Below are 13,688 nucleotides of genomic sequence, written 5' to 3'. Positions count from 1 at the left end.
CTGCTCCTCCCCCATTCATGCTCTGTCTCTCTCTGTCTCAAAAATAAGTAAACGTTAAAAAAAAAAGAATGGATTTTACACTTTTTTTTTTTATTTTTTTTTTCAACGTTTATTTATTTTTGGAACAGAGAGAGACAGAGCATGAACGGGGGAGGGGCAGAGAGAGAGGGAGACACAGAATCAGAAACAGGATCCAGTCTCCGAGCCATCAGCCCAGAGCCTGACGCGGGGCTCGAACTCACGGACCGCGAGATCGTGACCTGGCTGAAGTCCGACGCTTAACCGACTGCGCCACCCAGGCGCCCCATGGATTTTACACTTTTAAATGGTTGACAAAAATCAAAGGAAGAATAATATTGCTCGGCATGTGAAGATGGGGTGAAATTCACATGCCAAGGTCCAGAAATTCAGTTTTATTGGGACAATGGTCAGGCTCACTCATTTGCACATCGTCTGTGCTGCTTTTGTACCATTTTGGCAGAGGTGAGAAATCACAAAAGAGAGCATCTGACCGACAAAGATGAAAATCTATATTATCTGTCTATTTACAGAAAGCCCAACCCCTGGTCTGAATACATGTAAAAGTGCACACTTCCACCACATCAGGACGGCTATTGTAAAATAACAAAAAACAAACAAAACAAAACAAGAACAGAAAAATAACAAGTGTTGGGAAGGATACAGGGAAATTGGAAACCTTGTTGCGTTACTGGCAGAAATGTGAAATGGCACAGCTACTACTGAAAACAGAGGGTGGTTCCTGAAAACCTAAAAATAGAATTACCATATGGCCCAGCGATTCGTCTTCTGGGTATCTACCCGAAAGAATTAAAAGCAGGGATTCGAAGAGACATTTACACATCCGTGTTCCTAGCAACGTCACCCACGATTGCCGGAGGGTTAGGTCTCCATCCACAGATGCGCAGATAAACCAAATGTGGCATGCACACACAATGGACTATTAGCCATAAGAAGACAGACATTCTGGGACGTTACAACATGGATGAACTCTGAAAATGTTAGGCTCACTGCAAAAGCTGGTCTCAAAGGGACACATATACCACTCATCCGAGGTCCCTAAGAGGAGTCAAATTCACAGAGACAGGAAGTAGATGGTGGGAGCCAGGGGCTGGGGGACGGGGTGGGGACTTTGTGTTTCAGCTCTGCAGGATGGAGAGTTCTGGAAATGGACAGTGGTGGTGGTTGCACAAACACACGAATGTACCTAATGCCACTGAACTGTATACCCAAAAATGGCTAAAATGGTAAATTTTATACAATTAGTGTTTGACCATAATTTAAAAATAGTAATAATATGGGGCGCCTGGGGGCCTCAGTCAGTTGAGCGTCAGACTTCAGCTCAGGTCATGATCTCACAGTCTGTGGGTTCGAGCCCCGTGTCGGGCTCTGTGCTGACGGCTCAGAGCCTGGAGCCCGCTTGGGATTCTCTCTCTCCCTCCCCTTCTCTCTGTCCCTCCTCGACTTGCCCTCTTTCTCAAAATAAAAAAATAAACTTAGAAAGAAACAACAAAAATAAAAATAGTAATGGAAAGAATGTGGAACTACCACCTGTATCTAGTTCTGAACCATCACCCCAAAAGAAAACCCAAACACATCACCCATTAAACAGTCGGTCCCAAAGCCCCCCACCTCCAGCATCTGGGAACCACCAATCTGCTCTCTGTTCCTGTGGATGTACCTATTTGAGACATTTCACATAAATGAAATGATTGCAAAATGTACTAGGCCACTGAAGCGTGCACTTTAAAATGGTTTTTATGTTTTTCAAATTTCACCTCAATTTTTTTTAAAGGGGAAGAAAAGAATGAAATATTCTGTGCACAGTATGAAAAGATCCCAAGATATATTAAAAGGCAAGCAGGGGGCTGCAAAATAGTATTAAATCTTCTGAATAAATCATGGGGCAAATGAGAATTGCTATTCGTATCGACTTAGTATGTATATTAAGAAACTCCAGACAGACACTCATAAAACAAATACAATAGTAGCTATCTTGTAAGGTAGGTGGGACCAGGAGGATGGAATCCTTCAGTAGAAAGGAGAATTGTCGTTTTTTTCTATCTTTTCTCAGAGCCTTCATTGTAATGAGAGAGAAGGAGGCTAGGACAGGTGTAGTTTTAAGAAGGCAGTACATTTGGAGGCAGAAATTGGAGAGATGCCCAGATCTTGGCTTCTGAATGCCGTGTCCCACTGAAAGGACCAGGGCTCCTTGGAAAAACAGGTGATTCCAAGACTGAGGCATGGGAAGTACAAGGTAGGTCTGGTTTTGTGCCAGAAAATAAGGAACAGCTCAGAGAATGATGGGGACATATCAAAAGGACAGATGAGCCAGCCTGATGGGGCTCCCGCTGGCCAAAGCTGGGACCATTTTTAGAATAAGAATCCACAGGCATTTCCTGACATACATACATGCATACATACCTGATTGATTAGTAATTAGATAGATACCTGCCTACATAGAATTATAGATGTTCGATACATATATAGGTATGTAGATTGATACATAAATGATAGACACACAGAGACACAGATAGATATATAGCTGATCATTAGATATACAGATGCCTGATTGATAGGTAGGTTGAGTGACTGATTGATTGACTGACTGACAGAAAGGGAGGCAGTTCATCCTTACATCTTCTTTTCTTTTTTTTTTTTTTAATTTTTTTTCAACGTTTATTTATTTTTGGGACAGAGAGAGACAGAGCATGAACGGGGGAGGGGCAGAGAGAGAGGGAGACACAGAATCGGAAACAGGCTCCAGGCTCTGAGCCATCAGCCCAGAGCCCGACGCGGGGCTCGAACTCACGGACCACGAGATCGTGACCTGGCTGAGGTCGGACGCCTAACCAACTGCGCCACCCAGGCGCCCCTCATCCTTACATCTTCTAATAAACTTGGACAGAACAATGATGTTGGAAATGCATAGCTCCACAGTGGAGAAACCTGGGAGACCTCAGGCCAAAAAAGAAAAAAAAAAATCTCTAAAAGACAATTTAGGGAAAATTGTCAACATTTAAATATGGACTACAGGTTAAATCGTAGTATAATGTCAATGTCAAGTGTTAAATTCATGGTTGTTAAAATCATGCTATGGTTATGTAAGAAAAGGTTCTTGTTCTCAGGAGGTATTTAAGGGTGAAGGGAAAACATAGCTGTAAACTTACTTTTAAATGTCTCAGGAAAACAATAATATGAAATTTTTAAATAAAATGTGCAGACAAAGAACAAATGTGGACAGCTGGTGAATCTGGGAAAGGCTATTTGGAGTTGCTTGCATTATTGTAGCCACCTTTCTGGAAGTCTGAAATGATACAGAATTCAAGCAACAGAAGGGGAGTTTCCCTCTGCGGGTTCCTGTTTAGGCTGTGAAGCAGGCAGAGGGGTATCTGCAGTGAGGGAGAGAGGTCTGGGGAGATGGGAAAGACCTGAGGTCATCGTAGAGCAAGGGGGTTGGGTGAGCAGAGACTGGGCACAGTGCGGGCAGGTGCGTCCACAGGAGCTGGGCCGAGAGGCCTGGGTGGCCCCAGCACTCGCTGCCTCTGAAAGGAAGCCAGCGACTGGCCAGCCTTCTGGCCACCCCTGATTTTCTGCAGTACGAGGGAGAGGACCTTCATACGGGAAGAATCAAGAGGGAAAGGATTGGTCATCATTGTCCATGTGCCCCCCGCCTCCCCGCCTCCACTCTGGGCTCGGTCGACACGTTAGGCAGAGCACAGAGTTTGGGAATGACTTACCGTGATGGGCAGCCCCTCTCTATCTCAGGGGTGTTAATTCAAGGCTTCCCGCCCTTGCAGGACCCTCTCCAGACCCCCCCTTGCCCTCTCTCCATCCAGATTTGAGGCACTTACATGCACATAGGGCTTGACCCTGTTACAGGGAAACCAGCCAACTTCATTGGTAGCCGTATTCCTGCCCTAAAAATCCGGGAGGGAAAGACACGGACGCAGAAGTTACTTGCATTCACGTGCATGTGTGTGCCCACGTTTCTACCCACTGGCCATCTGCCCACCCATCCATCCCTCTGTGCCCGCATGACCCATGGAGTTCTAGCCAGTATCAACCACCTGGCACGACGGCCAGCTCAGAAGGGCCAGGCGAGCCCTAGAAATCCCCATGTATAACACCCTCCCCAGATGCCTCCTCCAGACCAGCCTCCCCTTGCCAAAGCCTTCCCGGGACCGCCTACGCCCATGACCCCACACTCAGATCCTTCTCCATCACTCCCACCGCCCAGCCTGTACCTCCCACCAGTTCTGTTCAGCCTCAGCCTTGGTGAGCTCCACGATGTCTCCAGGGTTGAGCCGCAGGAAAGGACCAATGGCTCCAGGTGGTGGGGGAAGCCCATAGTATTCCTGGCACACCTCCATCTTGGGCAGGCCTGGAGGGACAGGAAGGCGGTGGCTCAGTGCGGTTGGCGGCCACAGATTTTCAGACCTGAGCCTCACCACCCCCCAGGATGGCGAAAATTAGAGACCAAGAGAAACACACCCTCGTGTGTGCCAAAAGTCCGAGACAGCCTGTCTTCACAAGAGCCCCAAACTGGAAACAACCCAACGGCCTCAATGGAATGCATAAACTGAGTGTGACAGAAGCACACAACAGAATGTGACACAGCAACGAACAAATTACTGTCACAAGCAACCACGTCAATGAGTCTCACCAACACGACGCAGGAGGAGGACATACCACATGATTTCATTTTTACGAAGTTCAAGGAAAGGCAAAACTGACCTATGGTGGTAGGGGTCTAAGAGTGGTCCCCTCAGAGAGCCAGGTGCGGGGGGGGGGGGACTGAACAGCAGTCTGGTAAAACCTTCTGTGTGGAGGAGTTGAATAATCTCTCCTGTCCAGCAGGGCAGTCATTAGTCAGAGGTGGTGAGCGAGAGCTCACAATGTGGCTAGTGTGGCTGAGTACGGGAGTTTTAAGATTATTTAAATTAGTTTCAATTTGCATGGGACAGTGTAGTTCTAGAATTCGGTGAAACGTTCCATATCTTGATCTGTGTGGTGGTTACAGGGGTAGAAATTCATGGCGCCATGCAGTTAAGATTTGCTCACTTATACACATTACAGTATGTATTTTCTATCTCAATAAACTGTGTGTGTGTGTGTGTGTGTGTGTGTGTGTGTACGTATGCATATATATAATGGATATGTACAAGTGTGTGTGTTAATATAAGTGTATATATTAATATTAATATAATTATATATATTAAATATAATTATATTAATATAATATAGTAATATATATACAATATGCATAGATATAAATACATATAATAGATACACACACTTACTTTTCTAAATGTGCATCTATTTTTGACAGAGAGAGAGTGCAGAGGAGGGGCAGAGAGAGAGGGAGAGAGAATCCCAAGCAGGCAGTGCAGAACCTGATGTGGGGCTTGAACTCACAAACTGTGAGATCATGTCCTGAGCCAAAATCAAGAGTCGGACACTTAACCAACTAAGCCACCCAGGCACCCCTACACACACACACACACACACACACACACACACACACACACACACACATAAATATTTCCCTCTATTGAGGACATTTGGGTTGTTTCTGGTTTTTGACAAATAAAGCTGACATACACTTTTGTATAAAACGGATTATACAACGCATATAAATCTACGTATAATTATATATACATTCTTCTTATTGAATCATTTGTTTCTAATTTTTTATTATTTCAAATAAAGCTGAGATATCTATATCTATCTATAGACACAGGTTATAGATATCTATAGATCTTTGTACATTGACATCTATATATGAATATACATAGACACGGATAGATAGATATGAAATCTGAGCCTTCACACTGACTCTGTGTTATTATGAGCAAAGGTTTTACTTCCTCAGCCACACCAAACTGTTCTCACGTGTTTAATGCTGCCTGGCTTCCCTGCCTCCCAGCCTTTGCGCATGCCATTCCCTCTGCCTGGAACACCCCTGTCCTCCTCCTCACCTGCCTAACCCTCTCATCCATCAAATGTCTGCCTAAATGTCTCCTCCTCTGAGAAGGCTTCCCTGAGGGCTCAGATCTGTCAAGTCCCCCAGGTTCTATGTTCCAGAGAACCTTCTAGTCCGCCCACTACAAGGTAATGTCTTAAAATTCTCTCCCTCACCACTGGTCTCAGAGCTTCTGGAGGATGAGAGGCCCCAGATGTGACCACGTATACAGTAGATATTGAACACAAGGCACCCATCACTGCTGTGATGCCACAAAATTCGTCAACATAGGAATGAGTCCAGCCTTTCCCCCCTGCCATTGGGCTAAAATGAATCTGTGCCCTCCACTTCCCCATCCTCGAGGGGAGGGCACTCTGCTGAAACTATACATCATGATAAGATTCTGTGGCACAGAATCAAGAGGAGAGGAGGTAAGGACCACCAGAGGCGTGCCGCGTTGGAAAGCAAGGAAAAAGAGGCGGTGAAGAGGAGAAATTGGACGGTAAGATAAAGAGCACCTTTGCAAGGATGGCTACTGCCCCATGCCTTCTCTTCGTAGTGTTTGAGCAAAGCAAGTAAATAATTTGGGTCATTTTTAAAGTTTTTTTAATGTTATTTATTTTTGAGAGAGAGAGGGAGACACAGAATCCGAAGCAGGCTCCGGGCTCCGAGCTGTCAGCACAGAGCCCGACGCGGGGCTCGAACCCACCAACCGCGAGATCGTGACCTGAGCCAAAGTCGGACGCTCAACCGACTGAGCCACCCGGGCGCCCCCAGTTGGTTATCTTTAAATTCCTTTCGGGTTTCTAGGACTGCAACCAATGGCTCACAGCTTTACAAGCAGGACCTTATGTGATCGTTAATATAACTGTTGAGATCTGGGGCAGAGACCAGGCTTCCTCCTGCCCCACACAACGCCCACCCCACCTCAGACTCACCCAGGTCATTCCGCTTTTTGTCCTGAGCTCGGCGATGTGGCTTATCCTGGAGGGAGACAGCGAAACTGCAAGTGTGGCTCCCCAGGCCCAGCCTGGGGCCCCCTCAGCTCCTATGTGAGCACCCAGCAAAGGGCCATGCCCACTGCTGGGGTCTCCTGGGTCACCCTTCCTTATCCCCCATGATTTCTCATACAGAGAAAGGAGAATGGGGGTCTTACCTTCTTCATAGTTCCTGAAAAATCTATGGGGGGCGGGGAAGGGAATGGTTAGCATGGAAATCCCCCCCACAGGACCAAGCCCACCTGCCCCAGTCTCTCCCACTGGTACCTTGCCCGTGTCGGCCACATGGAGGGACCCTTCCCAGACACTCCTTGTGTGCAGGTGCCCGGCACCGATGACAACGGTAACCCTGATAGAAAGTGCCTCTGGGATGCCAAGGGGAGATTAAGGGACGTCAGTGATGCTGACTGGACACAGCCGATCATTTTGCCAACAACGTGAAGGGTGCCCTTGGGTTCCCTTCAGGGCAAGAGAGAGATGCAGAAGCGGAAGCCCAAGGGAGAGCCGCCCACCTCCCAACCCAGGGGACAGACAGCCAGAGAAGCCCCTCTGAGGGGGACGAGCTGACCACACCCAGGCCCCAGGCCCATCCCCCCAGACCCCTACCTCAGCAGCATCTGGCAAGCCTTGCACGACGTGGTCTCCTCAAAGGAGAACATTTGGAAGTCGTGCCCGTTGGCAGTAGCGTTCTCAGGGTAGATGTTGGAGCTGGAGAGGGGACAGAATTCCCCATGACGGAACAGTATTCAGCCGCACAAGGGAATGAAGTACCAACACGTGCTGCCCTTTGGACGTATCGGGGCAGCCATACATAAACCAGAAGCCATGTCTCCAGCCCTCCACTGATGGGCATTTGGGTGGAGACAGAGAGCAGACCGGTGGTTGCCAGGGGCTGGGAGCAGGGGAATTGGGGACTGAGTACTACATGGGTGCAGGGTTTCCTTTTGGGGGGATGAAAATGTTTTGGAACTTAGAGGTGGTGGTTACACGATATCGTGAGGCACTAAATGCCATTGAATCATACACTTTAAAATAGCGAAATTTTTGTTACGTGAGCTTCATCTCAAGAAGACGAAGAAAGGGAGCCTGGGGGGCTCAGTCAGGTTAGCATCCGACTCTTGATTTCAGCTCAGGTCACGATCTCACCGTTTGTGAGACTGAGCCCCTCTTCGGGCTCTGTGCTGACAGTGCAGAGCCTGCTTGGGATTCTCTCTCTCCTTCTCTCTCTCTCTGCCCCTCCCTCACACACACACACACACACACACACACACACACACACACTCTTGCTCTCTCTCTCAAAATAAATAAAACAAACATTAAGAAGAAAAAGAGGAAGGAGGAGGAGGAGAGGAAAGGGAAGGGGAAGGATAAACGGAAGGAGAAGAAGTAGGAAGAGAAGGAGGGAGAGGAGTGGGAGGAGGGGAGAGGGAGGAAGGGGAGGAGGAGAAGAAAAAGAAGAAAAAGGAGGAGGAAGAGGGGTTCAGGCTGGCGGCTGAAGCTCACACACAGAACACTGACATTCTGAGGACGCAGACAGCATTAAAAGCCTATGCTTCCCATTTCGCAGATGGGGAGGCTGAGGTTCAGAGTGGCCCTACGGAACAGAGCACAACTGCCTCTCAGCCCCTGTCCACTGCAGAGTCCTCTGAGGACGGGGGTGGGGGAGGAGGCGGGTCTCACATGGCCATCTCGAACTGCTCCAGCCACTTCTTCTTCAGTTCTCGTGTCTTAAAGAACAGCTCATAGCCCTGGGAACCTTGGTCCTCGATCAGGAGAAACATGTGAGTCCACTGCAGGGAACAGGGTTCAGAATGAAGACACCCAGTCTGCAGAGGATGGGACCACACACCCTCTTCACCCCTACCCCTGTGGGGAGGAAAGGGTCAGCCTCGTAACAGCCTCTCTGCCCCTCGGAGAAACTGGGCGCGGGCACCCTTGTAAGGGTCTGCCTGGGAGAACCAAACATACGTGCACAAATCTAAGACCACGCGTGTCTTACACACACACACACACACACACACACACACACACACACACACACACGGGCATTCTAAAGCTCGAGTGCAGAGCCTCAGCTCTCCCAGCGCTGGGGACCCCAGATCTGGCTTCGGAGCCCCACCTTCTTGTTTTCTCGCTCTCCAGAGGAATCATCTCGAACCTGGAAGCTTTGCAGATCCACAACATTCTTGAGGTCGTAGGAGTCCCCTCGGCGCTTGCAGATGAGCAGAGCTTTGTCGAGCAGGAAGGCGTACCTGAGAGCAACTTGGGTCAGGGGCCTCCGTCTGGCTCCCCTCGGCCAGCTCCTCCCCACCAGCTCCACCTTCCTGGCCGCACCCGGCCGTCCGTCTAGGACTCCCGCCCTTCTCCTCCTCTGTGGCCAGCTTGGCAGGATTGGCCTACCTAACCATCCTGACCTCGGCCATAAGGTCCTTCCGGGTCCCAGCACCTGCTGGTCTTGGCTCCACCCACACGTCCACGCTGGTCCCGCCCCACCCGCCCACCTAGGCCCCACCCCCTGGTGTAACTGGAAATCCCGCCCCACCTCTGCTCCGGCTCTTTGCTGCATCTGTTGGCTCTGCTTACCGGTCCATCTTGGAGCGCCTCTCCACTGAGGTGATCTTGAGCTCCCCATCGATCTTGGGCCGGCCATAGTGGGCCAGAGACTGGTCCTACGCAGCAGGAAGGGGGTCTGGCAAGGGGCCACCCAGGGGGAGGCCAAACACCCTCCCACCCCACCCCCGCGGCCACACCCCTGGCCCGTCCTGCCCTGCCCCCTCACCAGGTTCTCGATGGACAGTTGGAAATTGGTGATCTGCCGTAACGTCTCGTTGTCCCGCTTGACCTCATTCACACACTGTGCCAGGTCCTGGGGGTGGGGCAGGGGTGAGCCTGGGCCCCCCCACCCTGGCCAATCCCCTCTCTGGTTGGGTGTAGGGGGTCAGCCCCCCACCAGGGGCTGGCAGGAGGCGTAGAAAGGGCATCCCCGCATGTACTGTCCTCAAGGAGACGCTAGGAATCACTCACTGGTCACATGGGCGTGTGGTCATTGATGAGAGGAGGGGTTGCCCGTGGGTGTGACCGCGTTCCCCGGGCTGCACTGCCTCCAACGTGTAACCGCCTGTGTGTGACCACTCACCCTCATGGCGTCCAGGGCCTGCCTCAAGTTCTCCTTCTCCATCACGTCCTGCGTGTGTTTGACCAGCTCCTGCACAGCCCATGGAGACAGACATCACTTGGGCCTGCCCTCTCCTCTTGGGGACCCTCCAGACAAGCCTGGCCTGCCAGCTTCCTCCTTCCTCCCAGAGGATGCCAGGCCCCAGCCCCGGGAAGACAGCTCTGCCCCCACGCCTATGACACGGAGAGGGAGACAAACCAAGCCCTTGCCTGGGGGCCCCCACTTGTGCACCTGGAGAAGGAGGTGATACTTGAGCACCCGCTGCATGGGCACCATCAGCAGGTCCCGCAAGGTGAACCTCCCGTTGTTTGCTCGCTGAGAACATTCCTGGGGGGGGTCAGAGACAGAGATGAGCACGATGAGGTGGAGACAGGTGTGGATTTTTCTAGAACCTGAAGCATCATCGGGGAAATAGTGAAGGAAGAATTTCCTGGAAGGCTGGCAAACACTGCCTGAGGCAGGATTCCAGGAGCTGAGTGGAGCTGGGGAGGGAGCGGGGGACAGGACTGCAGGGTCCCCACAGTGGAGACCGACGAGGCCGGATGGACGGTGCATGCAGGTGGCCCGTCCTCATTTCTGCCCTGTAGATACACTGGTTCCGGGGCAGGGGAGGGGGGGTGCTCAGCCCAGGATCAGGGCTCAGTGTGAGTTGGGGCTCAGCCCAGACTTGGGGCACGGCCAAGGCTGGGACTCAGCGCAGGCTGGACTGGGGGTTAGCCTGGAGTCAGAGCTGAGTTCGGGGTCAGGACTGAGTCCAGAGTCGGGGTTCAGCGGGGGTCAGGGCTCAGCGCTCCCGCCCACCTCTTCCTGCTCCCTTTCTCCCACTCAGCTGGTCAGTACCTCCCACCCCATACCCTGGCTGGGCTGCGGTGGAAAGTAGCACCACCAGCTCTGTCTCCTCCCCCACTGCCCCTGGGGCCTGGGAAGGGGTAAGAGAGCCCCCCAGATGGCACCCGGGCCCCACCTCCAGCTTCATTTGCACATCCTCCCGGGCGGCGGCCACATGGTCCAGGTGCTTGCTGGCTGACTCCACCTGGCTGCAGTAGCGGCCGTAGACGAGGAACCTGAGGGAAGGACAGGTGGCCGGGTAATGGTGGCCCGCACCATGGTCAGGCAAATCTGGGTGTCAGTCCAGGCCCGCCTCTTCCCAGATGGTCTGAGCCTCGGTCTCCCCATCTGTAAAATGGGCATGACAATGGCACCTCCCGCATGGAGCCACTGAAGCATCGGAGGGAGATGATGCATAAGACACGCTTAGCACTTGGTATATTGTCTCCTCAATGTTCACTCATCTAACAAGCACTTACGGAGCACCTACTGTGTGCCAGGCCCTGTGCCAAGCTCTTTAGGCATCCGTTTATTTCATCCTCACCCTGGGAGGTACATTCTGCGCCACGCTGATTTTACAGATGTGGCAGCAGATGCTCAGAGAGGTTCAGTGAGTCTACAGTGCCACACAGCCCGGCAGAGGCAGAGCTGGGGACTGACCTACAAGTGGGCAGTCCCTTCCCTTGCCCATGAGCAGAGAGGAAACAGCCCTGCCTGTCCGGTAGCCTCTGAGGGCAAGGTCATCCAAATGCCCGGCGCAGGCAGGACGGGGTGACTTCCGGGGGTCTGGGCTGGCCGGCTGGGTCTCACCTCTCCTTGTATTTGATGAACACCTGGTAGAGGGTGGGCGCACCTGGGGTGCCCAGGACTTCCTTCATCTCCTTTAGGAAGAGAGTGTGCACACGAAGCAGGTCCTACTCGGAGGAAGGAGTGGGGGCTGGGGTTCAGGAGGCCCACCCTGCAGTGCTCAACTCCCAGCCCCCACTCTCCAGGCACAGGTGGAGCCAGCAGGTCGTCCCCACTGGACAGACGCCCGGGAGGGCTGGGGACCGGCCAGCTCACCTCGATGTTGATGAAGATAATCTCAATGTCTTGGGGTTTGAGGAACCGTTGCAGGGGCTTCATGAAATGCTGCAGGAGCAGGGAGAGCAGGATGAAGGGGGCAGGACCCCTCCGTCCGGACCAGGCCCAGGGAGCCGGGGACAAGGAGACAGAGTCAGAGACCAACAGAAAGAGAGGCTGAGAGACAGAGATGCACAACGGCCACCCAAACACCTGTTCACGGCTGTTCACGCCAGCGTTATTCGCAACAGTCGAAAAGGAGGGACCAACCCGAACGTCCAGCAATGGGTGAACGGATAACAAGATGGGGTCCACCCACCCACCAGAATGTCGCTCAGCCACGAAGAGGAGCGACACTGGCACACGTGGACGGACCCCGAACACACGACGCTCGGTGAGAGAACCGGACACAGAGGGCCACGTCGTGTGGGATGCCACGTGTGTGAAATGCCCAGAACAGACACATCCACGGAGGCAGAAAGTAGGTTAGCGGTTTCCAGGGGCTGCCGAAGGACGGGGGCGTAGGGGGTGATGGCTAAAGGGTACCGGGTGTCTTTGGGGGGGAATGACGAAAATGTTCTAAAATTAAACAGTGGCGATGGTCGCACAACCTTGTGACTACACCAAAAACCACTGAATTGTCCACATTAAAGGGGTGAATTGTATGGTATGTTGAGCCCATCTCGATAAAGCTGTTGAAAAAGCAATGGCCAAAGGGAAGAAGATAGAAGGTCGGAGAGACAGTAATAGACACAGGTGGACAGAGGTGAGGACACAGGAAAAGATACAGACAGGGATAGAGGGACACCCAGGGAAAGAGCGACCGAGGAAGAAGGAAGGAGAGACCGCTCAAGACAGGAGATGGCATGAAAGAGAAAACCAGCGGCAGAGAGAGAGAAGAAACAAAACAATGGGGACACAGAGGCCCGCTTGGGACACACGGGCTGCTACGCACGGCCCAGAGGCCGCCGCTCGGGCCGGGGGACGCGCACCTGCCCGCCCAGCTCCCGCGCATGCGCCCCCCCGGGCTGGGTTGGAGCCCCGCACCTGTTGGATGGATCCCAGCGTGTCCGTGTACTTCTCCTCCGTCTGCTGGATCTCCCGCAGGCAGCAACACCGCTTGTCATACTCTGTCATCTTGGGCTGAGAGTGGGGAGCACAGGTCGGTGTTGGGGGACCCGGGACTGTGTGCCCCCCTCCCTCCCCCCCCCATGAGGCCTCCCAGACGCCACGCTCCGCCCCACGCACCGGCATGGGCACCGGCTCCGCGGAGCGCATGAGGTCTTCGTAGATCTCATCACCCTCCGCCTCCTCGTTCTCCACACAGTCATACAGGTCCTCATCCTCTTCCACCGTGTCGCTGCGGGGTGTGGGGTCAGCTAGGGCCACCGGAGCCCCCAGGCCAGGGACCCCTCAGACTCCTCCCAGATCAAACTCGTGTCCCCTCAGGCCCCCTAGGGCAGGGTCATGTCCCCTCCAACCCCCCAGGACAGGGCCATGTCCCCTCCAACCCCCCAGGGCAGGGCCACGTCCCCTCAGACCCCCAGGTGAGAACCATATCCCCTCAGACCCCTCCCAGATCAAAGTCGTGTCCCCTCAGACCCCCAGGGCAGAACCATGTGCCCTCAGACCCCCCCCCCCC

General features: G+C 52.7%; 1 protein-coding gene across 1 annotated transcript in view; it reads right to left on the bottom strand.

Moving 5' to 3' along the window:
• Nucleotides 1-13,688, bottom strand: part of VAV1 (vav guanine nucleotide exchange factor 1) — a 47,740-nt gene that overhangs the window by 11,225 nt on the left and 22,827 nt on the right. The window contains exons 3-19 of the mRNA XM_040450170.1: nt 13,295-13,458; nt 13,094-13,189; nt 12,047-12,115; nt 11,795-11,898; nt 11,121-11,220; nt 10,388-10,483; nt 10,118-10,186; nt 9,761-9,847; nt 9,565-9,650; nt 9,101-9,233; nt 8,662-8,771; nt 7,588-7,689; nt 7,249-7,346; nt 7,140-7,162; nt 6,922-6,967; nt 4,266-4,402; nt 3,873-3,938 (exon numbers count right to left, since the gene is read on the bottom strand). Of these exons, the coding sequence (XP_040306104.1) occupies nt 3,873-3,938; nt 4,266-4,402; nt 6,922-6,967; nt 7,140-7,162; nt 7,249-7,346; nt 7,588-7,689; nt 8,662-8,771; nt 9,101-9,233; nt 9,565-9,650; nt 9,761-9,847; nt 10,118-10,186; nt 10,388-10,483; nt 11,121-11,220; nt 11,795-11,898; nt 12,047-12,115; nt 13,094-13,189; nt 13,295-13,458 (1,586 nt within the window). The remainder of the gene's footprint in view (nt 1-3,872; nt 3,939-4,265; nt 4,403-6,921; nt 6,968-7,139; nt 7,163-7,248; nt 7,347-7,587; nt 7,690-8,661; nt 8,772-9,100; nt 9,234-9,564; nt 9,651-9,760; nt 9,848-10,117; nt 10,187-10,387; nt 10,484-11,120; nt 11,221-11,794; nt 11,899-12,046; nt 12,116-13,093; nt 13,190-13,294; nt 13,459-13,688) is intronic.

This window comes from Herpailurus yagouaroundi, unplaced genomic scaffold (assembly GCF_014898765.1).
Source record: "Herpailurus yagouaroundi ecotype Mexico unplaced genomic scaffold, PumYag 200, whole genome shotgun sequence".
Lineage (NCBI taxonomy): Eukaryota > Metazoa > Chordata > Mammalia > Carnivora > Felidae > Herpailurus > Herpailurus yagouaroundi.
This window is presented reverse-complemented; position numbering and strand designations above follow the sequence as displayed.